This window comes from Grampus griseus (assembly GCF_964374135.1).
Source record: "Grampus griseus genome assembly, chromosome: 20".
NCBI classification, from domain to species: Eukaryota; Metazoa; Chordata; class Mammalia; order Artiodactyla; family Delphinidae; genus Grampus; species Grampus griseus.
This window is the reverse complement of record NC_139014.1, coordinates 11646706-11669300: the sequence shown is the minus strand read 5'-3', so window position 1 is coordinate 11669300 and position 22595 is coordinate 11646706. Positions and strand designations below refer to the sequence as shown.

At 63.5% G+C, this 22595-nt stretch overlaps 1 protein-coding gene across 2 annotated transcripts in view; it reads right to left on the bottom strand.

Annotated features, from left to right (window-relative positions):
* Positions 1–4371: 4371 nt before the first annotated feature.
* BAHCC1 (BAH domain and coiled-coil containing 1) overlaps positions 4372–22595 on the bottom strand; it is a 54503-nt gene continuing 36279 nt past the window's right edge. Inside the window, exons 8-27 of one of the 2 annotated variants that reach the window (XM_082679038.1) lie at positions 22233–22432; positions 21667–22054; positions 19809–20660; positions 15625–15824; positions 15350–15486; positions 14605–14715; positions 12286–12406; positions 11153–11448; positions 10215–10393; positions 9814–10115; positions 9479–9586; positions 9257–9392; positions 9058–9172; positions 8881–8956; positions 8647–8755; positions 7790–7909; positions 7465–7641; positions 6172–7358; positions 5772–6008; positions 4372–5158 (exon numbers count right to left, since the gene is read on the bottom strand). In XM_082679038.1, coding sequence (XP_082535164.1) covers positions 4952–5158; positions 5772–6008; positions 6172–7358; positions 7465–7641; positions 7790–7909; positions 8647–8755; positions 8881–8956; positions 9058–9172; positions 9257–9392; positions 9479–9586; positions 9814–10115; positions 10215–10393; positions 11153–11448; positions 12286–12406; positions 14605–14715; positions 15350–15486; positions 15625–15824; positions 19809–20660; positions 21667–22054; positions 22233–22432 — 5258 coding nt within the window. In that variant the 3' untranslated portion in view covers positions 4372–4951. The remainder of the gene's footprint in view (positions 5159–5771; positions 6009–6171; positions 7359–7464; positions 7642–7789; positions 7910–8646; positions 8756–8880; positions 8957–9057; positions 9173–9256; positions 9393–9478; positions 9587–9813; positions 10116–10214; positions 10394–11152; positions 11449–12285; positions 12407–14604; positions 14716–15349; positions 15487–15624; positions 15825–19808; positions 20661–21666; positions 22055–22232; positions 22433–22595) is intronic. The other variant, XM_082679039.1, reaches the window with a different exon arrangement.

The window sequence follows — 22595 nt, the reverse complement described above, 5'->3', positions numbered from 1 at the left end:
GCTGAGTGGGGCCTCACCTTGGTGATCCCTAGCCTGTCTGTCTGCCTGGACCTTGTGCACCGAGCAGCCCTGCTCTCGTCACTGTCCTGGATCTCAGAAGGTGGCCTGACTTTTAGAGCAGAAATGGCTTGGAAGGGGTGCTACCTTGTCACCGGGAGCCCTGGGGAATGGGGTGGGTGGCAGCAGAGGGCGGGGGCATGGAGGTTGGAGGTCCGGACCCCAGCTTCTCTCTGGGAGCCAGGGAGCCCTTAGGGTCACCCTATTTGGTGCTGCCCTGGTCCACTTCCTCACTCAGGGGCCCCAGAGGTGGGTCCCTCCTAACCTGGTAGGGCCTCTGCACAGACTCAGGAGGCCGCCCAGGGCCTGGCTGGTCATCGGCCTTTGGCTGGCTGAGTGCCCAGGTGACCTCTTAATGGCTAGGCTGCAGAGTCGAGCTCCCCCATCCCTGGCCTGGGTCTGAGCTCCCCACCCAGCCCCCAGCCACCTCGCCCCAACCAGGCACGAACATTTCAACCCCTGTCCCCGGTTGGTTTGTGGTATTAAAAACAAATTGTGATCAGCCAGATTGTCATTTCTACCTGATAAAACATCACTTTTATTGATCTCACTCACCCAATGCCATCACTTATCTTGCTTCAGCGTTTCACATAATGGCTCGTTTGTCTTGATTCAAGTGTAGTCCCGTGTGTTTAACCCTTGGGGCTCTGCAGCCTCACGTGCCCACCGCCGTCCCTTGCCCAGGCCCTATTCTGGGAGGCAGGAGGTTCTGGAAGGCAAGGGCCACCCTGTCTGAGTTAAGGTGGGAAGAGGGGGTGGGTGGGGGAAGGGAGGAGGAGATGGGGCCGCTGGGGATGGACCCCTGGGGGCTCACCTAATCCTGCTGTGGTCCTCACTTGCTGTGACCCAGTAGTCACCTGCCTCCCAGCTCACCCCCACCTGCCCACATTCCTGGGCCCATTGGCACCCCTCCCTGGTTTCTGGCCCTCAGGGCCCCCTTACCCCCCAGCCTAAAACTGTGCACCTGCCCCCACCCCAGGCCCTTAGAGTCTCTGGTGTCAACTCCTCCCTCAGGTGCTGGACAAGCCCCTGTAACTCTGACTCTGGGGTCACAGAGGGAGTGGTCTCAATCTGATTTCGGACTCTGCCTAGAGCCTTCGGTGTGTCCCGTTGTCCAGCAGACAATGCAGACCCTGTCTAGGCCCCTCAGGGTTTAGCCTCTGCCACAGTCCGGCTCCAGCTTCCGGCCCTCCTGGCCACCAGCTGTGCTCCTCACCTATCCTCTCCCCTGCTCTGGCCCAGGTCCTGCGTGGACTCTGCTGCAGCACGTAACCGAAGGTACTGAAGACGGTCTTCCATGCCCACAGGGGGTCTCTGCCCCCTTTCCCCCCGACAGAGGGGCTCTGAGCCAGAAACCCTGGTCCGCAGGCATTCCCTTCTCAGACCTCTTCTGTCACTCGTCTTGGTCCCGAGGCCTCCTCTGGACCTACTCGCTCCCTCTCCCTGCTGCAGCCCTTGGAATTGGGCTTCCCTCCTGAGCAGCTGGAGGGCTGCACTTTGTGCAACTCACCTGCACAAAGTGGGGGCTGCTGACTCACGGACGGAGAATCCAAGGGCTAGGTCGCCTGCCTTCAGGCGCAGCTGAACCTGGGCACTCAGACTGTTTGTCCCAACGCCTTGCGGCCCCAGGCGGCCGGCTCAGGAGTCTCGCTCTAACCACTCTCGCTTGCTGGGCTCGGAAGGGGCCAAGGGAAGAGACTGTCAAGCCTCGCCTGGCCTCGGTCCCCATGCTCTGGGCCCTGGCCTGTCCTTTTGCATCCCAGGGAGGGGTTTTGCCCCTCTGTTCTCTCGGAGGAAAGGGGCGTGGTCAGGGCTGGCCCGGGACAGCCCCAGAGTGGGTGGGCTGGCAGTGTTGTCTGTGCATATGTGAAAATGGCCCACAGCTCCTGACACGCCAGCGGGGGTGGGTGGTGGTGGTGGGGGGTGGCGGTGGTGGGGTGGGGGTGGGGGGGGTTGGTGAGTGCTGGTCACACTGGTCACAGCCCCACGCCCCATGCTTATCTGCCCTGACCTAGGGTCCCCTCATCAGGGTCCCCAATCCCAGCTGAGGGGGTCACTCCCCAGGGGGTCCTAGAGGTGGAGGAAAAACAGCACCCCCCCAAATTGGTAGGGTTCCTGGAAAGCCCTCGGGGCTGCAGCCTCACTGGGTGGGGCTCTCTGGCTGGGGGATGCATTGAGATGTACCCCCGCCCAACACCCCTCAGGCCCTGGGGGGCCAACCTGCTGTTGAACGATCAGGACTGCTGTTTACTCCTGCACAGCTGAAAATGTTTCTCAAATGAGTCAATTCATGCCTTCCTTGAGGAGGGCGTCTGCTGTCTGGTCTGCACAGACCCCTCCCCTGCACTGTGGGGACCACCCTTCCTCCTGTGTCTGGGCCCTCCACTCCTCCCCTCCAGGGGCACCCGGCCTGGCCACGTGGACTGGTTCAGGCTGAACATCTCACCCACCGTGGGGGAGATCTACTAAGATAAGGGACCCTCATCCTGGGGGGTTTCAAAGGCCAAGGCCACCCCAAAATCATTCTGGTTGCATGTGCCTCTCACGGGCCCAGCACCCCAAGGGGCTCTGCTCGGCTGCCGCAGCCGACGTAGCCCTGACCCAGATGTCCCAGTCCCTCCAGGGAGTCCCCATGGGACACGCACACGGACACCGGGGTGAAGTTAGGATTCCGGACCATTGAAAACCTGCACGATAGTTCATATATTTATTCTTAAGCAAGTTATCAATAAAAAATTTAATACTAAAATGCCTTTACATAGAGTTTGCTGTTCATAAAACCTTTGTGTTTTTTTTGTTTGTTTTTAGTGTTTACATTGAAAAACAATTCAACCGTCCTCTTAGTTTACACATGTACAAGAGTCGTGCTTTTGCCAGGTTTAACCATGGTGGGAAGGGCCGCGCTGTCCGCACGCACACGGACAGAGGGGGATGGGAAGAGAAAAGCAAAGGACAAAAGTCCATGGACTAGGGAGAAGAACCAATGGGAGGGCGGGAGGCCAAGAAAAGGCTGCCTGTTCGTTCGCTCCTGCCTCGGTGCTTGGGGTTGGAAGTAGCCTCAGGTTCTAATTTCTGTGGTTGGGGCTTCCCCACACACGCCTTGGCACTGGCCGCGTCGCCCCACAGCATCTTGCCACTTCCCCAGCCGCCAGCAGGACCTCAGCCGCCTCTCCAGGACGACCACCAGAATGAAATATTGCACTCGAGCCGAGACAAAGTGGAGAGTTGGGGTGGGAGAAGAAAGCTGCGGTGCAGGGGAATCCCTCCATGTCCCTATACTTCCCGTGGAGCCACCAGGAGCGGGGGAGGGGTGATTTCCTGGTTGGAAAGAAAAAGGGGCCCGGGCACCCACTGACATCCCTTATTTCCCAGGTACCTGGCCTGTGCCTGTGGGTCACACAAGAGCCCGTCCTAAGGAGCAGTGGCTAACTTGGGAGGCCTTCCTGGGGCTCCCATTGTGGCCAGGGGAGACTTAGCATGGTGAGACATGGGAGCACGTGGCCCTCAGTGCGTATTTTCGGGGACAAGGGCTGCTGGGCCACGGGTCTGGCTTGCCCTGCTTGTCCCTCTTGGCCTCAGGAGAAGTGGAGGTGTGATGAGTTCTCCAGGATTACGGGGGTGGTGCTGAGGGTCTGGGACACCCACACGGCACAACGGTAGCCAGGGCGCTGGGCAGAGGGCTGCTCCGTGCACCTGAGGCTGGGTTGTAGGCAGGACGGAACCCTGCTCTGTGCCCCAAGCACTACCCTGCCAGGCCAGCGGCCCTGCCAAGTGGCCGCAGAAAAGTCCCAGAAACCTCCACATGAGTTGGCGGGGGCCAGTTCCTTCCTTGCTCTGAGTGAAGGCTGGACAAGCTGGCCATTGAGACGGAAATCAGAAATAACTTGGAACATTCAGGAAATAAAATCAAAACATCACTTTTTCTTATCGATAGTTTAAAATATTTGTTCATTTTTGCTTTGTTTTAAACAGAGGTAAGATACACATATGGCTGCCGTCACACTCTTGGGCTGGGGAGCCTGCTCTGGTATCCCTTCTCTCCCCGAGGGACCCTTATCGTCAAGCCCGCCCCCCAATCCTTTTTTTCCCAGGAGATGAATTAAAAGGAAATAAACTTGAGTGTGACTTCCATATTAGACAGTCCCCCCAAGATATCAACAGGTGTAACCTAGGGTCCTGTCTGACCTCTCCTGTGCCCTCCGGCCCCCCTGCCCCCACCCCCAGCTGCCTCTGTCGTCACAGACGCCCCAGTTGGAACTCAGCTAGGCTGAGGAAAACAGTGCATTTTCAAAGAAACCCACCCCCCCCAAGAACAAAATCTCTACACACACACACACACACACAGACACACACACACACACACACACACACACAGACACACACACACACACACACTCACGCACGCATACCCTCGTTACGCATGTGAGGAAAAAAAAATCCTTTTCGGCTTTTTTTCCATAAAACTTTCCCGCAGAAATACAATATTTACATAGAGAAATAAATAGACAACACACCTGATTTCTGCTTTCCCTGGTGGGAGACAGTCGGAGGTACTAGGGAAAATATGGCTTGGATTCTAATCTCGCGTGAACTGCCGATGTGGGAAAACAGAGAGGGCCGGTAGGTCCCAGTCGGGGCACAGCTGACCCTCCGCAGCAGACGGATGAACTGGGTTCTGATGCCCAAAAGCTCTCTCTCCTTCCAGGGAAAATAATAAAAAAGCCTGGATCTTGCCTTGGTGGGTTTGCATATTTGCTCAGACCTGCCCCTCCGAGGTGTGGGCCAGCCTCCCGCTCGGAGGCATGGGGCTGGGTCCTCACGTCCTCACGTCCCTGTGGCTCTGGCACTGGGCATGGCGGGGCAGGTGGGTCACCTGCAGCCGGTCTGTGCAGGCTCAGCACAGGATGGGCACACCATCGGCCGTCACCAGGCGCCCGGTGGTGGGGTCGTAGGTGCCCGCCAGGTAGTAGAGGTCCCGCCGGTCCTGGCACTTGCGGCTCCGTGTCATCTGCTCATACTGCTCGCGCCCCACTACCTGGCACTTGTGGGAGATGGTCTGCACGTCGTTCTCATCCTCGTGGCAGGACTGGTACAGCGCGTTCTGCTGGGGAAGGGGGCGAGGAGCGCTCGGCGTCAGGTCTGGCCTTGGCCAGCGGACCCCACCTGACCCAGGACCCTCAGTTCTGGATAAGCTCTTAACTGTGTGGCCGGGGTCTGCGCCCGGACCCCCAGCAGGCTGGCAGAATTGGAGAAACACTTGTTTCTGCACCGTCTGCAAACATGGTTCTCAGGGAAGACTGGAGAGTGAGCTGGGGGCATTTTCTGTCTTGGGTTGACCTCGGGAGGCAGGGATCAGCAGGCCCGTGGTGGGGGACATGGGCTGCTGAGGGCAGGTGCTACAGGCTGCTGTGGGCCACGGCCCCCCACAAGGTGAAACTGTCACCCATTGCGTGGGGAGCCACAAAGGCCCAGCTGGGGAGGGATCCAGGTGGCCTGGCTCTGGGGCCTGAGTCCTCAGCTGTGTTACTCTCTGTGGGGCCCACGGCACCCTTGGGCCGGGAGGCCTTGAGGTGTGGGAACCGGGGGCGAGGGATGTCCATAGATGACCACTCCCCTTCTGGCTGCTGGTGCCAGTTGCTGAGATACCCCTTCCCAGGCCCCCCACTCTGAGCCTGCCCATACCCCCGGACCCCCTGCCCCACCCCGGTCCCCACCTTCCCGTCGCTCTGCCGCTTCCCCAGCTTGGTCTCCTCGGGGTGGTAGAACCACTTGACCTTCACCACCATGTTGCTGCCCCATGACTCCCACATGCTCTCAATGCGGCCGATGTAGGGCAGGTTGGGCCGCCCAGCTGACAGGAAGACGGCACAGTCCCCGATGCGAAGCGTCTCCTTGCCCCGGACGATGGCCTTGTAGAACAGCTTCCTGGCCTTCCCCTTCATGCCGCGTCTCTGTAGGAGACAGCCAGGGGCAGAGGGCAGTGAGGACAGGAGCCTCGGGGACAGGCGGCGGGCAGGGGACACAGGACAGAATGACAGAGACAGACGCAGGGAGTGTGTAGGAGAGAAAGATGGTGTGTCTTGTGTGTAAGTGTGCATGGTCGGGCCCACCTACCTGTGTGGGGTTCCCCGACCACTTCCAGAGCTGCCGGGCAGGCAGGAAGGCTGAGATCTTTGGCCGGTTTTCCACGGAGGGCAGCCGCTGCCTCCGGGACAGCTCTTTGGCTTTGGAGAAGCTCAGGGCCTCCTTGCGCTTGAGCCTGGGTCTGCCACTGCTGGGGCCCGCGCCCACGCCCCCACCGGCCACCGCGGCCCTGGACAGGAAGCAGCGCTGGGCGTGCGGGTGTGGGCCAGCCCCCTTGGAGCGCAGGGCCTCGGGCTGGGCCAGGAGGGCGGGCACCGGGTGGGTGAGGCAGGTCTGCAGCAGCAGGGCTGGGTCCTCCTCGTCTGAGCTGTAGGAGGAGCCCTCGTCATCCGAGGAGCAGAGGCTGGAGGTGGACAGGGAGCCAGAGGAGGAGGAGGTGGATGAGCCCGAGGAGGAGGAGGACACGGAAAGGCGGGCGAGGAAGCGGGAGGGCACGCCGGGGGCCAGGCCAGGCCCGTCCTCCTCCTCGTCCGAGCAGGAGCTGTGGCAGTCACTGTCGCAGGGCAGCGGGTACTCGGCCTGGCCTGCGAACTTGCGCAGCGCCAGCCCCATGGGCAGCGGGTGGACAGGCGACCGCCCCTTCCTGTCCTTGCCCACAAGGGCCGGGTGCCCATAGCTGGGGCCGGGCAGGGGCCTCCCTGGCCTGGGCCCCACATCCTTGTCACCCGCGTGCAGCGCCTTGCAGTTCTTGCTCTTGGGGGAGGTCACGCCCTCATGGTCCAGCTTGACCAGGAACTCGCCGCCCGCCCGCCGCCGCCCGCCCTTCTCGGCCTCCGCCCGCTCGGCCTTCTTGGCCCGCAGCAGCTTGTGGGCACCCCCGGGCAGGCCGGGCCCGGCCCCGCCGACAAAGGGAGCGTAGGAGCTGGCCAGGCTGCTGAAGGAGTCGGCGCGGAAGCCGTTGCCAAACACGGGAGCAGCCACGCTGTGGACGGGGAAGAGCGCCTCGCGGGCCCGCAGCTTCCTGGCGCTGCCGTTGAGTTGGAAGAGGTTCTGCAGCACGCCCGGCCCCTTGCCACCTGCTGCGGCCGTGGCCACCGCCTTCCGCTTGGTCTGCGCCACCGCGGACCAGCTCAGCAGCGGGCTGCCCCGGCGGCCCAGGAAGTGGTCTGAGGCCCCCGCGGAGGGCTTGGTACCAGAGGCCAGGAGCTCCGCTTTGCCTGGGGAGAGGCCAGGGAGAGTCAGAGGAACTACCTGCCCGCCCCTTCTGGCCCCCCACTCCCGAGGGTGCCTCCCCACCCGAGGTCCCCGCAGTCCCGCGAGTACCAGCTTTGTCTTTGCCTGCGGATTTCTTCCCGGGGGTCTTTGAGGCTTCAGGGCCATCGTGTGCCTTGGGAGACAGGCTGGGAGCGGCGGCCTCACCAGGTGGGGGCGCCTCGCAGGAAGATTTCTTGGTCCTTCGGCAGCCGCTGGACACCAGCAGGGCTGGCGAGGGCTCTGTGCCTGCAGAGTGGACCAGTGGCCTCAGCGCCGTGCTGCCAGGGTGACCGCCTCCCCTTGCTCCCTCCTTGGGAGACTGTCAGCCCGACTCCAGCCATAGGGGCCGACCCAGAAAGGTAAGGACCCCACGCTGGAGGGCCCTGGGGCTCACACTGGATCTTGAAGTCCGGAGGCAGCAGCCTGATGTTGGAGACAGCAATGTGGCCGGTGTCCCCATCGTCAAACTCCACCACCACGGAGTCCAGGTCGTCTTCCTCATCACTGGAGGCGCCTGGAGACAGGGCCCACCTGAGCACGGGGCCCTCTGCTCGGGGCCCACGGGGTTCTCCCTGGTGGCCGGGTGGCCGGGACGGGAGGATGACAGGATGGGCTCCGTAGCGCCTGACAGATGATGCTGGGATATTCTGCTCCCTGATCACATTTGACCTTGGAGCTGCCATGGCAGCTGGGAGCAGCCTGCCTCCCCTCCACCTCCTGGAGTGCGGCCGGAGAGGCAATATTACCGCCATCCATCACCCGCATCCCAGGGCACACTCACAGGGACGTGGGGCCCCGACCTCCCCCTATGCACACGCACATGTGTGCAAACACATGCCTGGTTGAGGCCTGCCCGCCCCCCTGCCCCCGCACCTGTCAGACCGCAGGGTCCCCACGTCCTGTGCCTGGGGGAGGGGGCAGAAGGATTTACCCCAGGAAATCTGGTGCCCAGGTGACCAGTTTATAACCCCCAGGTCTGGGGCTCTGGGGCCCCTTCTCTGCTAGGCCTTCTGGATAGCCAGAGGCTCCACCCTGTCCTCACCCCAGGTCCCCCCTCGCCTTTTCCTGGCGACCAGGGAGCTGATGTTATCATCTGCTCTGTCTGACCCGCTCCAGCTTGGGAAGCAGGGCTGGCGGGAGGCCCTCCTTGAGAGACAGGGTCTTCTCCCTGGCACTCGGGTCTCTCATCTTCAGCTTCGCCTAAGGGGAGGGGCTGATGGGCCTCCCTGGGGGTCCTTGGGCGGGGCTTACCTCGCACTACGCTGCCTGGGTACAGGCAGCGGGACTTCTGGCTCCAGTAGGCACAGACCCTCGTGCCGGGCGGGAGGTACCTGCTGGACTGTGGCCGGACATCAAGAACCTGCGGGACCAGTGGGGGCGGCGGCCGTGAGTGGGCGGGGCTGGCCAAGGGGTGCCCGGGAGGGGCTGGGCGCAGCCAGGTCCACCTCCCTGGGGTGGTGAGCCGAGCGGGGGCTGTCCCCTCACCGCCTCCTGCAGCAGCTGCTCCAGTGAGTAGATCCTCTGCCGGTTGCCTCTCTCACCCTCGATGACGATGCTGTAGCTGAGGGGCATGGGTGGGGGAGCATGAGACAGGCCTGCGCATCCACCACCTCCCGCTCAGGCCTCAGCCCACACCCCTCCCTGCACACGCCCAGGCCTTACATGTCGGGGGGCTGCAGGGTCCTGACGCTGCCTGCGTATAGCAGACTGTCCTCTTTGGGGATGAGCACGGGCAGCCCGTCCTGTAGGTCCTCCTTGTGGATGGTGCATGAGCGTGCTGGGGAGATGGGGGTGTCAGCACCTGGCCCCTCTCCGCCCACTGCTGGCCCCAGATGCTCGGCATCCCCTCCTGGCCGCTCACCCAAGGCGGCGCTCTGCTCGGCGCTCAGGGGGCCCCTGGCCTCCTCCTCCTCTGAGAGGCTGCTGCTGTCTTCAAACTCAAAGTCGTCCTCCACTGCGAAGCTCTCCAGCAGCCGGCTCACCGCCCGGCCCTTGCCCTGGGGGGTCAGAAGTGTCAGCTCTCTTGGGAGGGGCAGGAGAGGTCAGGGCTGGCTGGGTCCCAAGGTCGGGGTGGAGATGCTACCTGTTTGCCGGCAGCCTTGGTTTTCACCTTGCCCGCTTTCCTGCCCCTCCCCAGGATGGCCTTGGCGTTGCGGGGCGACAGGGCGATGGACAGGGCCCCGTTCTTCCGCTGTCGGAGGGGAGGGGCTGAGGTGAGGGTGGCACCAGCCTTCCTGCCCCCAGCCTGACCATGGTGTGACTCAGGCCGACCCTGAGTGTGACCCTGAATAGGAGTCCCAGAGTGTGACTTGGTGTAGCAAGTGGAGAGAAAGAGTGGAGTAAATGTCCCCGAAGGCCCTTCACATCTGGCACCCACCCTGCTGGGCCCAGGACCCTGGGGTGCCCGCTGGCCCTCACCCGCAGCCCTGGCTGGAGCACCGTGCTCTTGCGCGTGGCTCTCTTGAGGCGCTCACTGGCCAGCCTGCTGCCCTCCTCGTGGCAGGTGAAGGCCCGGGTGGGGCTGCAGAGGGCTTCCCTGCCGGGTGTGGCCCCCGGCTCTGCCCGCAGGCTGCCCTTGGCCTTGCCCTTGGCTTTCTTCTTGCCAGGCCCACCTGGGGGCCTGCGCCCCGGGGCCCGCTCCAGCTTGCCGCCCACCTTGGCCTTCACCGTCCTCCTCTTGACCTTGACCTCACTCTCGGGGCTGGACAGGCGGCAGGCCCCTGGGGAGGGAGGGAGGGAAGCCGTTGCAGGAGCCCCAGCTGCCTGCTGGGGCCCTCGTCGGCCAGGCCTGCCCCAGCCCGCCTTCACCCCCTGGGTACCTAGCAAGCCCTGCCTCTCCTTCTTCTTCTTGGCCTTCTGGTTGGCCTCCATCTTGACCACGGAGGAGGGCGAGGGCCCCAGCACGGCCACGCGGGCCCCAGCGTGCAGTGCCAGCCCGGGCTCCTTGGGAGGTGCCTCTGTTTCCAACAGACCCTCGCAGTTTTCACTGTCCGAGCCGCTGCCTGGGGAGAGGCGGGTGGTCCAGGTGATTTGGCACCAGAGCAGTGCCATTTTGGGGTGGGTTCGGGGGGGCGGATGTGTTGGGGGCTGAGTGGAGCCCGTCACTGTCATCCCGGGGCTGCTTCGAGGGCAGGCACCTGGGCCAGGTGTCCAGGTGAGGGTGTTTGGACCAGAAAGGAGAAGGGGCTGCCTCTGACCTCCCTTTTTCTGCCTCAGTTTTCCTTTCTTATGCGCTGGGCAGTGGAGCACCCGCCTTGCAGGGCTGGGGACCCCCTTCCCCAGGGCAGCCCCTTCCCCTCCCTCGTCCCCCTGCCAGATGCCCTCCTGTTTCCTGCTTCCTCTTCCCTCCCTTTGTTCTTTCTCAGTCGGGACCTGGGGGAGGGGGCAGGGGCTGGCAGGGAGGAAGCATCTATTTTTCCAGGCTCCTGTTTCTGGACATGTGTGTTTGCTGGGGGCCAGATAACCCCTCCAGGTCACCGGGCCGGACGCTACAGGAAGGCAGGCTGGAGCAGGCAGAAGGGCTATTTTTAGCCCCTCTTTCCAGGATGCATCCAGCAGCCTCTTTTCTCCCTGTGGCCCCCCCCGTGTGGGGGTGGGGCACGGAGAACCCATCCTGGGCCAGTGAGAGCTTCTCCCTGTGTCCGGCATACGCAATGAGCCCTGACCAGGCTCTGATGGCTGTCCCAGCTCCCGCCCTCCCACTCCCCCAGCCTCCAGTGACCGTGGAGGTCCTGGCTGTGCAGCTCAGACCGACAACTTGCCTGCCTCATGTGTTGTGGCCGCTGCCGGCTGGGCTGGGAACTTAGGTGTCTCCCTGCCAGCAGCACCACCATCTGGCTGTGGGTGCCGGGCTGCCCCAGACACCTTGGCGCTCTTGGCTCGCGACAGCTTCTTCCGGATGCGACCCCCTGGGGTGGCCTCCTTCCGCCGGAAGGGGCTGAGGCTGGTGGGCAGCCCCTTGCTCTTGACCTTCGGCTTCAGCTGGGCCACCTTGTGGGCCACTGCAGATGCCAGGTCGCCCTGACCGCTGCTCTTCTTGCACCGAACCTTCTCCTGTAGTAAACGGGCAGGTGGAGGCTGCAGTCACCGGGTCCCCCGCCCTGAGCCACGGCCCTGCGGCCTTCCGCCTCCCCTCTGCCAGCGCTGGGCCTGGAAGGTGACACTTCGCTGGCCTTGCCCTCCAAAATGCCCGAGAGGGAATCTGGCCCCGGGGCACAGGGCCTGCCCACTGGAGCCTAAGCTTGTGCCTGTCCTGTCCCCCATGGCACAGCCTCCCCGGACGGCCCAGCCTACTCAGCTTGGCGGAGGGTGGCCAAGGGCCCAGGTGTTTGTCATGTCCTAGAGAGAGGGACCAGCCTCCTGCTCCGGGAGGGACAGGCAAAGTGACAACAGACTCAGACCCACCTCTCACCTGTCCCTCCCAGGACCCTAGAATAGGTGAGGGGTGGGAGGCACCCACTGTACTGAGAAGGAATGGGGTGCTGGCACCCCTGGGGAAGCCTGTCCCAAGGGAGGGGCAGTGCCCTCGGTCCACCCACTACACCAGGTATGCACCTGACATGGTGGACATCATGAGCCCTCCCTCCTGTGACCTGTGATGACTGTGTGTTGCTTTCCTCCCGCTGGACTGAGCAGAGGAAAGCGAGGAGTCGTGGAGCATAACCAGCCCCGGGTCATACCTGCAGCCTCACAGGCTCGCCTCTGTGTGACGCACACGAAGCTCGCCGGACCTTGTCTGCTCATCTGAGCAGTGGGGCCCCAGCCGGATGGTGACACGGGGCAGGGCGGGGTGGCAGTGTTTGGCCTGGGGCTGGTCTACCGCCTGCCCCCTGTCCTGTCCATCTGACATCCTGCCCCCGGGCTTGAGGGTGAGGCTGCTGTGGGACTCACCGCAGATGCGGGCTGCAGGCCCACGTAGGTGCCCTTCTCCAGCCGGCCTCGCTTCTTCGAGGGCTCATCATCGCCGCCCCGCAGCTCGGTGCACAGCAGGCTCAGGCTGGACCGCACTGCCCTGGGAGCACGGGGGGCGCGGGTCACACCTGCGCACCTGGGCCTTGTCCCCGAGACAGTCCCTGTGGCAGCAGCCAGGGCACTGCGGTGGGTCGTGTGGTGCAGCTGCATGTCTGGGAGACCCACTTGCCCCTGTAAGGGCCCTGCTTCTTTCCTGGCCAAGGCTGTGCCCCTGGGCCAGTCTCCTCTAAGCACACAGAGCTGCTGGGAGGCCAGGGGGGCCAAGCCAGTGCTGAGCCCCCTGGCCCCCGCTACCTAGCTAGCCCCCTCTGCCCACTGACTGGGGAGGGGCAGCCCACTGCTCGGGGGCCAGGGCTCTGTGGCCAGCTGGGCCACTGTGTGACCTGGGCTGTGGCCTCAGTCTATCTACCTGGAAAATGGGGATGCTTTAAATTGTGCCTCCGTGCAAGGCTGGGGTGGGATCATGCTGGCCTTTGCACTCACTGAGGTCACTTAGTGAGTGCAAAGGCCAGCAGCTACCTCAGTTAGGAACAAAAACTGCATCAGGAGAGGCACCTGAGAAAGGGATCCACCCCAAGCATCTTTGCCACCGCCAGGAAGAGGATGTGGGGGACAGCGGCCAGAGAAACTCGTGCCCAGGCTCTGCCTCCTAGCCCCCAGGGACCCCCAGTGCTGGGCTCAGACCCCTCAGAGCTTTGTCCCCTGCCCTCAATTCTCCGTCTCAAAGGAGAAACTCTGCACACCCCCCCCCAGCTCCCAGATGGGGCCCTGGAAGCTGCTGACTCTGAGCCTGTTTCCCTGTGTCCCACAGGTGTGAGGCTGGGAGCTTGGCTGCCTGTCCTTTGCCAGACAGGGGCTGGGGGCTAGGCCTCTCACCTACTCCCTCCCTTACCCACATAGCATTAATGAAAATGAGTCACAGATGGAGGCTGAGGGCCCTGGCCCGGCCCTGGCCTTGTGCGGCCAGACGTCAACTTTTACCTTCCTGCCCAGAGAGGCCAGGCAGGAAGCCGGCCCGGAACCATGCTTGGCCCCCGGGCCTCGGCCCTCCCACTTCCTGCCTGGGTCCAACTGTCAGCAGCTACTGAAGGGCAGGGGCCCCCCAGAGGGATGGAGAGTGGGCAGGAGCCTGAGATGGGGAGAGGGCGGGAGGGAACCCCGATCCTTAGGAAGGGAGGGCCCTGGCCTCGGCTTCCTTCCTCGTCCAGCCAGGGCCTGTTTTCTCAGGTCAGTGGAGAAAGTGGCCACAATGCAAGCACCAGGATGGGGCTTCCAGGGTCAGGCAGGGGCTCGGCGCCAGGCGGGCTCGAGCAAAGCATGGGGCAGCTTCGCCAGGGGCTCCCCAACAGGGCCCCCTGCCAGGCCCTGGTCTTAGCCAGCAGCCCCTACAGTTCTGGCTGGTCCTCAAAGGGAGGCCCCTGGAGCCCCCGCCGGGTGACACCTGGGCAGGGCGGAGGGACAGCCTGGGGAGGCCCCCCAGCCATATGGTGCATCCCCTCCCCGTCCGCAGCAGCCTACGCGAACTCCCCTCCCTGTAACCTTCTCCGCGTTTGCTAATGTTTTGTGACATAAAGCCCTGAGATTAATTTTTTGCCTCTGTCTTAATTGAAGGAACCATTTAGTGCCGATTTAACTATTATTACCAAATCATCAGGATTGATGCAGTGCGCACACGCCGCGCCAATCGTGTTTGGAGGAGCTCGAGGATTTATGCAAATGGGCCTGCCGGGAGAGGCAATTTGTAGCCGAGAAGGACAATTATACCAGGCCCGGGAGTGCGCCAATGACTGCGCCGGGCGGGTAATGGATAATAACCGCGCGCCGGCAGCCGTGCGCAGCACCGCAGCGTGACCAACGACTCTATACGGTGCAGATAAAGAGGCTTTTACGCAACGCCGCCTCGCACTCGTGGGGCCGGGCTGGGGCTGGGGCCTGGCAGGAGGGATGCCACGGCCCCAGCCGGCCACGGCCAGGTGCGTGGAGCTGGTGCGGCCATGCCCCAGGCCCAGGGGGAGGGGCTTGTCTGCTACGGGCTCAGTGCCCCAGACGCTCCCCACCGCGGCTGGTCCGGGGTTCTGGATCTTCAGGAGAAGCTGTGACGGAGGCCCAGCGGCCACGGAAGCCAGAGAGGAGCCCAGTCCCCACTGCCCGGGCCTCAAGGGCACCTGGGCCAGCCCAGCGCCACTGAGTAACCTCCGGCCCCACGCACCCCACGGGGCCCATGCATGCAAGACTCACTTGACTTTCTTGCCTTCGCTGGGTCGCAGGGCAGGCAGCAAGCTGGAGTATTTGCGCTTCCGTGGCCGGCCGGGGCCTCGCCTGGCAGGGCTCCGCGAGCTCTCGTCTCTCCTGGGAGCCACAGGAGGGGTGGTCAGAGGCTGACGCCTGTCCTGGCTCCCTGACAGGGGTCCAGGAGAGGGCAATACCCTTGGGGGCTGTGGCGGGGGGCGGGCCCTCCCAAGATTTGGCGGGAGCCTGGTCCCCAAACGGAGGGCAAGGCTGAGCCAGCGTCCCGGCTGCCCCCACCATCCCTGCTTCCCAGTTTCAGCCGTCCTGCACACTCCAGTCAGGTGAGCTCCCCGCACTGCTACGGCAACTTTAGGGGCTCCCTCCGCCCTCCCACACCCCAATCCTGCCCCAGCCTCCCAGCCCCCTCTCAGATACCACTATTCTCACCCTTTGCCCCCCTATCATGAGGACCGGCCTCTGCCTCGCACCAGTCTCTGTTGGGTGGTCCTTCCACCCCTCCACTCTCCCTTGGTTTCTCCACTGAGTGAACGCCTCAACCTTCCACTACCTCTGGGGACCCTCCCAGGCCCCCACTTCTGGCCCAACTCATCCCAGCATACACAGGTTGACCTCTTCCCACAAGGCGGTGGCCCTGGGCTGGGCTGTGCCCACATCTGCCCCAGTGCCTGAACTGGGGGTGTCTCCACAAGCCACACTCCAGCCCTCCCCACCCCACTGCCAGCCTGGGCCATACTCATGGTCATGCCTGCGCTGCAGCCGGGCCAGCTCCCGCTGCTTCTCCTTGTAGCGCCTCTGCAACTCCGCCAGCTGCACGCGCATCTCTACCTCCTGTGTGTCCAGCCGGTCGATGGCAGCCTTCAGTGGGCATACCTAGTAGGCAGGGGCACAGGGGCCTGTGAGCCCAGCTAGGGGACCAAGATGGGGTGGGAAGGTGGCCAGCCTGGGCACTCGAGGCCTCCCCCAGGTCACGGCACTGGGCAATGGGGGCGACCAGGGCCCCCCACTCACAGGCTTGGTCTTGGGGGTCCAGGTGTCCTTGCGCTGCAGGATCTGCATACGGGGGGTGAGCGTGGGAGCCCTGCAGGAGTCGGCAGTGGAGGGCTGGGCCAAGGAGGCGGGGCTGTCCAGGCCAGCAGCCTCTACCAGGGACCAGGCTGAGGCCAGCGTGGCCAGGCGCTGCAGGTTGAAGGCTAGCACATCCTCCTCCTCTGCAGGGGACATGAGGGTCAGTGTGTGTGCAAGAGGCTCCTGATGTCAGCCTGCATCTCAGCACAGCCCAGACTACTCCCTCCTACCCCATGTACCCACCCCCACCCCCAGACGCCCGGAGGCAGCCGGACTCCCTGAGACATGCAGGGCGAGGCGGCCTGGAACAATGAGATGGGCACCTAGCACTCGCCTCTGCTCTGGGTGGGAGAGATGTCACCCTTGGTTACTGTGGGCCAGGCCGGTTGGGATGGCACAAGTCCTCAGGACAGTGCCCAAACCATTCAGGCACGTGGCTTGCTATGCTCGTAACAGAAACTGCCTTGCATTTTTGCCCTCTTCCAGATCCATGAAAACCCGGAGAGTCAGCCGGTGGGTGGGGAGGGATGGCCCAGTGCAGGGTCAGAGCCGAGCCAGTGGAGGGCAGTGTCCATCCAGGGGACAGGCCTGGAGTGGAGACTTGGGACTGAGCGCAACCACGGGGAGAGGGGTGGTGGCAGAAATGGGGGTTGGGCATGCACAGGTGGGCTGATCGTACGAGGAGTTACAGCTGGGGAAGGAATCAGCCAGGATGAGCCCTGTGGGGTCAGACAGGGTGCCTAGAGCTGGAGGTGTCAGTGGGCAGTCGTGATTTCTAGAACACACAGCCAGCTCTGCCCTCTGAGAAGGCCTGAGAGCAGCAACACCCCAGTAGCAACGAGCACACCTAGCACCCTGAACTTGGCTTCTAAAATTCTCTGAGGAAGCGAACTGGGCTCCTTGGAGAAATGGCTGATTCCAGGGACTGGGACGTTCGGGGTGAGCTTGGAACACAGGAAGTTCTCAGAGGATGATCCAGCTGAAGGGGCCAAATCTGAGATAATTCAATCACCAAAATTAAATAGTGACAGTGACACATTATAACGGATTGAAGCGAATAAAACTCCACAAGTCACACTGATATAGATAAATGAATCCAATGTTTGAAGGGGAAGGGGATATCACACCATTTCAAAGTCCCTCCCCACGAAATACTTAGTAACTACAAAAGGGGAAGTGCCCAGCCATAGCCTTGATGGAGTTATCACAGTGACCCACCCTCAGTAATGGGACAAAGCACAGGTGGACACCGGAAGTTCAACCCTCTGTACGCAGTGCTGGGTCAAGGCCAGAGGTGGGTTGCTGGGTCAAAGGTGCCCTGGGAAGGTGGGGGAGGCGCTGAGGGGGCTTTCTCCTCCCACCTCCAGCTGGGGCAGGGATATCTGCAAGCCCCATTTCAGCTAAAAGTTCCACAGGGTCTCCTCATCTCTTGGGGTCCCTGTGACTGCTAGGAAGCCCCTCTGTTCCTCCCTGAAGCCCCCCCACCCCGGCCCCCACTCCTCAGGCTAAGCCTGCTGAGACTGCAAAGTCCTGCAGGGTGAGCTCTGCGAGGGGATGGTGGGCTCGGGGAGATGGCGGGGGTGGTGGTGCTGCTGGGCTCTTCTCTGGCCTCCAAACAACCGGCCTTGCTCTCCAGTTCAGGGAGCTGTGCGGCAGACAATAACAGCCCCACCCCCAAGCCTCGGGGGTCTATAATCCCTGTCCCGGAAGAGATGTAGGGCTGGGCTGTCCAGGCAGATTGAGGGCTCCACAGGCACAGAAGAGGCCGAAGGCTTGGACTTCCCCCAACCAGCCAGGCCGGTAGAAGCTGTTGGGGCCAGGAGAAGGTGGGAGGAGGGGTGCAGGTCAGCAGGGAAGTTCAAAAGGGGGGTCTGGGATCTTGACTCACCTAAACCAGGTGGGTCACTCAGGAACAAGGGGCAACCATACTCCGGAAGGGACAGGGCCTGGCCTTCCCAAAATTCCAGGGTGGATGGGAAGCCCAGTGGGCACCATGCCCCCCAGTGGCCCCTCCAAATGCAGAGTGGAGCATTTTGGGTGTCTTGGGGATGGGCCCTTGCAGGCAGGCCCCAGCATCCACGCCAGCCAAGTGAATGGCCAGAGAAGTGTCCGACTCCCTCCCACCCCAGGGCTCCATCTGGGGCCTGAGTCCCTGCCCCCCTGCGATGGCAGTCCGCGGGCTGGGCAGCCTGCCCACTGAGCTCCCTAGACTTGAGCCCAGGTGGGGGATAAGCCAGGGTCCTGCGGCCAAGTCCTACTGGTGCGGGGTGTGAGGGCTCTGGACGCCCACATCAGTGAGGGTGGGGCTGGCCCCAGCCTGGGAGCAAAGAGCCCGGGACCTGAATACCAGCTCCACTCGGCCCGGCTATGGGAGTTGGGGGCCGTGTCACCTTTCAGAACCTGGTTACCTCCTCACCCCCACTTCTCAGGGGCCGCCACCTGGCCTTTCACCAGCTCTGCCTGGCCTGGGAGGTACTTCAGGGGGTCTCCTCTGGGAGGAGGGGGCAGGAGGCCCCGATGTCCCTCTGGATCTCTACCCCTCCCTCTCCCCTCTGTACCCTGGCCCGTTCCCGGCATGGTCTTCTCCCGCCTCCTCTGTCTGTGAGTCCTGCCTTTTGCTCAGAAAATGAACTGATTTCCTAAGTAATTTCAGGCAAAGCAGTCACTGAGCTTGTAGGGAACGGCTCTAGAGCTGAGAGGCTGCACAGACGTGCCAAGTAACTGGGACAGAGGGAGGGTGGGGGCCTGGGAGCAGCAGGAGGGGAGGGTGAAGGCCTGAGGGCTCCAAGAGGGGAGGGCGGGGGTTTTGGGAGAAACAGGAGGGGAGAAGGGGGTTTGGAGGTTCCAGAAGGGAAGGGTTGGGTGGAGACCCACCAGTGGCAGCAGGGCCTGGCCTGGGCTGGCAGCTGCAATACCCACAATGGGACACACGTGGTCTACACGTGAGCATCCATTCAATGAACGGGCACGGGTCCAGCAGGCATTCACGTGCACAGACCGGTGGCCACACACATGGCGCCCGGCAGCCTGCTCGGTGCACCCGCACGCCAGCCACACTCGCTCGGTGGCTCTGGGCAGCAAGGCCCTGACTGGGGCAGCCCCGCCTCACGCTACAGCTCCAGGCGAGGCCCTCCCAGAGTTCCTGACCGGCAAGGGCCCCCCGGCTTACTCTCTTCAGCACAGTGGTGGCCCCTCTGGTCAGACAAGAGAGGAGTGACACAGAGACCTTCAGGGAAATTAACTTTACAAGAACCTTCCCGTAGCTCCACGCAGCACAAGAGGTGCTGGTGGCTGGCAGTGGGCAGTGGAGAGCTTCACGCGGTGGGAAAACGAGTGGGCCAGCTGAGGACTTTGTTGGGTTCTTTCTATAAGTATCAACGGGGCACAAAGCCTGGCTGGGGGTGCTCCCCTCACCGCCTGAGGGGTTCCGGCAGGGAGCGCCTGGGAGGGGTCCCTGTGGGGGACCTAAGTGCTAGAGAGGCCTAAGCAAACACCTGGCCCTTGGGCTCTGGTCCGAGTCAGGGCGGCACCAGCCCTGGGCTGGCACCCTGGGGACCTTGGGCAGGGTGCAGGGAGCCCAGGAGCATCTTGTCCCACAGGTCAGCCCCAAGGCCTAGTGAGGCTGAGGGGGACGTGGGGGGTGCCACCTCCCTGGGGCCTGGGAGGCGAGATTGCCACGTCCTGAGCTGGGCCCCGTGCAGGCTAGGTTCGGAAGCTGCAGAACCCAAGGAAGTGAAAGCTTATAGCGAGAGCACCGTCTTTCCTACCCGCTTCCTGGCTGTGAGGCCGTAGTTTAGTGACCTGACCCCCCCACCCCCACCCCTGTGGGCCTTGGCATCCTTGTGTGTAAACTGGAGACACCCTCAAGCCCCTTCAGGGCACCGTGAATACACACAGCCACCTTTCTGACACCATCGTCAGGGTGCAGGCCTGGCCCTGAGGCCCTACCCCATGGCTCACCCTGCAGCCAGGGCTGGGGGTAACACCGTGTGGGCACACCTGCCTGGTTTCCTGACAAGGGGCCACATTGTGGGGACAACGGAGCAGGGCTGAAGGCCACTGGCCGGCTGACCCTGAGCCTATGCCCAAAGGTCCAGCTCCTGGGGCTCCGGAGGGATGGGGCTTACCTTGTAGGTCTGGCTCAGTCCTCTGCTGCTGGATTTCCAGGTCGGCCAGCTCGCTGAGCAGGGCAATGCCATGAATCCCTGAGCTACGGGGCAGGGGAGCTGTGCTGGGTGGCCCAGGGACAGTGCGGGGCTGAGGGTCCAGTGGGCTGACAGCGGGCAGATCCCCCAGGTTGATGGTGGCTGCCACCAGGGCGTCCAGACCCGGCAGCTCCCTGGGCGGCTGGCTGTTTTCGGGAGTCAGCCCCCAGTCCTCCTCCTCCTCCTCCTCCAGCTCGGCCTCCTTGAACTTGGCCGCCTCCTCCGCCTCTGCTTCTGCAGGGGCCTGCTGCTCGCCCGGCGTGGCCTGATCCGGGGCACCCAGGCTCCTTGCCGGCTGCTCTGTGGCCTGGGGGCTGGCCCCCAATGAGGGCCCCTGCTCTCCCTCCTCCCGTCCCTCCTCTGTGGTCCTCTCCTCTTGGGCCCCTCCCTGAGTAGAATCAGCCTGGCCAGTGGCCTCAGGTCCCCCTCCCTCGAGGAGGGCCCCACACCGCAGTTCTCGCAGCCCCTCCAGTGGGCTGGGGTCCGCTGCCTTCCCCGGGGGTCCCCGCTCGGCAGGGTTGGGGTGTGCGGCAAGTTCCTGGGTGGCCTCCCTGGCCCCTGAGGGCAGCCCAGGCTCCTCCAGGTTCTGGGGGCTGTGTGGGCCCAGCTCCCCGGGTGGGAACGTCCTGGCCAGCTCAGGCTGGGCCCCCGGCGGGGCGGTTTGCATAGTTTCGGGGTCCGAGAGGTCAGATGAGTGCACAATGCGGGGCAGGGAGAAGCCCGAGCCCGCCGCAGGGCACGCGTATCCGGGAGGCAGGTCTGCAAAAGAGGGCGCTGTCAGGAGAGAGCAGCTGGGGGTGAGGGTGACCTCAAACACCTCAGACCCACACCTGACGGGGAGGGTCCCCAGCCAACCCTCTGCCTGTGAAATGTGTGAGGCAGGAATGGGGACGTGGTATGTTGAGGGGGGCAGCAGGGGAGCACCGGGTGCAGGAGGGGAAGCCCCCAGGCCCTCCTCCTTGGCCAGGACAGCTGTGTGCTCCCCAGCTCGAGCCACTGCCTCGTGCGGGGGTGGGGCAGGGGTGGGGGGGTCCATGGCGGTCCCTGGAGGCCATCTCTGGTCTGTGTGGTGTGGCTAACCAGAAAAGGGGGATTTTAAAACAAGATACTTGAATCAGGGCTTTCCCTGAACCAGAACGAGCTGGCAGCCTGTCGGAGGCATTATGCCCCATTAACTACAATAAAAGAAAAAAAAAAAAGGAAAAAAACTCTGCAAAAAAAAACCCAACAACCTCGGATGGCTTCAGCCTCCTTCTTGTGGAACTGGGACGAATTTTATGTTCGCCACACGGGCTTCCCGTGTACACGCTCAGCCTAATTCAGAGAGAATCAAATAGCTGTGGAGGAGCTGCGGGGCGGAGGGTGGGAGGGCAGCTGCAGAGGCCGAGGCTGGGCCTGGACCCTCCACCACAGGCTGCCTCTCCTTGCCTTGGGCCCAAGTGGTGGCATTTCGGGCCCTGACAGTGAGGATGAGCTCCCTTGCCCAGCTTCGTGCCTGCTGCCCTGTGGTCCTGCCACTGTCCCCGGCAGGCCAGGCGCTTCCTTATCCACAAGGCTCCAGTGCCAGCCGGCTGGGCCTGACCTTCATCCTGCCCCATCTGCCAGGGGCGGGGGCCCTGAGTGCCTCCCCTGTGGGTCCCCCAGAAGGACTGTGGAGAAGAAGGAAGAGAAAGAGCAGAGGGACAGGCGACCTTGCCCCAGGCCCTACTGGGGGGACTGGGTCTGTGAGGACACCCTTGAAGGTGCTAAGCCAGGCAGCCCCGCCCACCAGACAAGTGACAGGCCTGAGTGGAGGGGGGCAGGCCAAGGCCAGCCCAGTGCCGCCCGCTCTCACCTGGTTCCAACGTGTTGAGGTCGGCTCCGGGCCGCTGGCCCTCCCCACTCTTCTCCTCGGCGCTGGGCAGCTTGGAGCCTGGCCCGGGGCTGCCGGTGGGGCAGACGGATAAAGTGCACGGGGCGCCAGGATGCGGTGGTGGTGTAGGGCAGCTGGCGGCGGGGGGCTTCGGGGCGGGAGAGTGGCAGCAGGGTGACAGCTTGGCAGGGCCTGCGGTGGCGGGTGAGGGGGTGCCCTTGGCCGTGGGGGTTAAGGCAACTGGCTTGTGGGTGGACTTCAAGGCCTTCTCCTGGGCGGGCTCCTCCAGCTCCAGGTGGCGGTCCTCAGGCTTCTGCTGTTGGGTTGGGGCAGAGGCTCAGCCCGGCTGGGCCCCCTGCTCAGGGCATCACATCAGCGTGGGGCAGGGGTGGGGGGAGTGTGCAGTGGGGACTCCTGGGCCAGGCCAGGTTGCAGCAGACAGGCAGCCAGCAGTGTCCTGGGTCCCAGCTGGGTGTGGCCGAGGGGGCAGGTACCTGGAACTGGGTGGCCCGCTGCTGCTCCAGAGCCTGAGCGGCCCGCTGCTGCTGCTGCTGCTGCAGGGCGTAGAGCTCCTGCTGCCGTAGGAACTGGGACCGCGAGTAGACAGGGAGCTGGCCTGGGTGCTGCATGTGGGAGGCAGGGCCCCGGCCCCCGTACATGGGGGGCCACAGTGAAGCCTGGTCCATGACATCAGCTGTGGGCCGGGCCAAAGGGCTCGTCAGCCCCCGGCGGCGACAGAGCGCCGGGCTGCATCCCAGCCACCGAGCTGGCCTCTGCCAGCCCTCACCTCCCGCTCGACCGCCTCGCACCTGCCTCCCGGGCTCTGGCCGGGTGCCTGCCTCCCTGTCCCTTCCCCT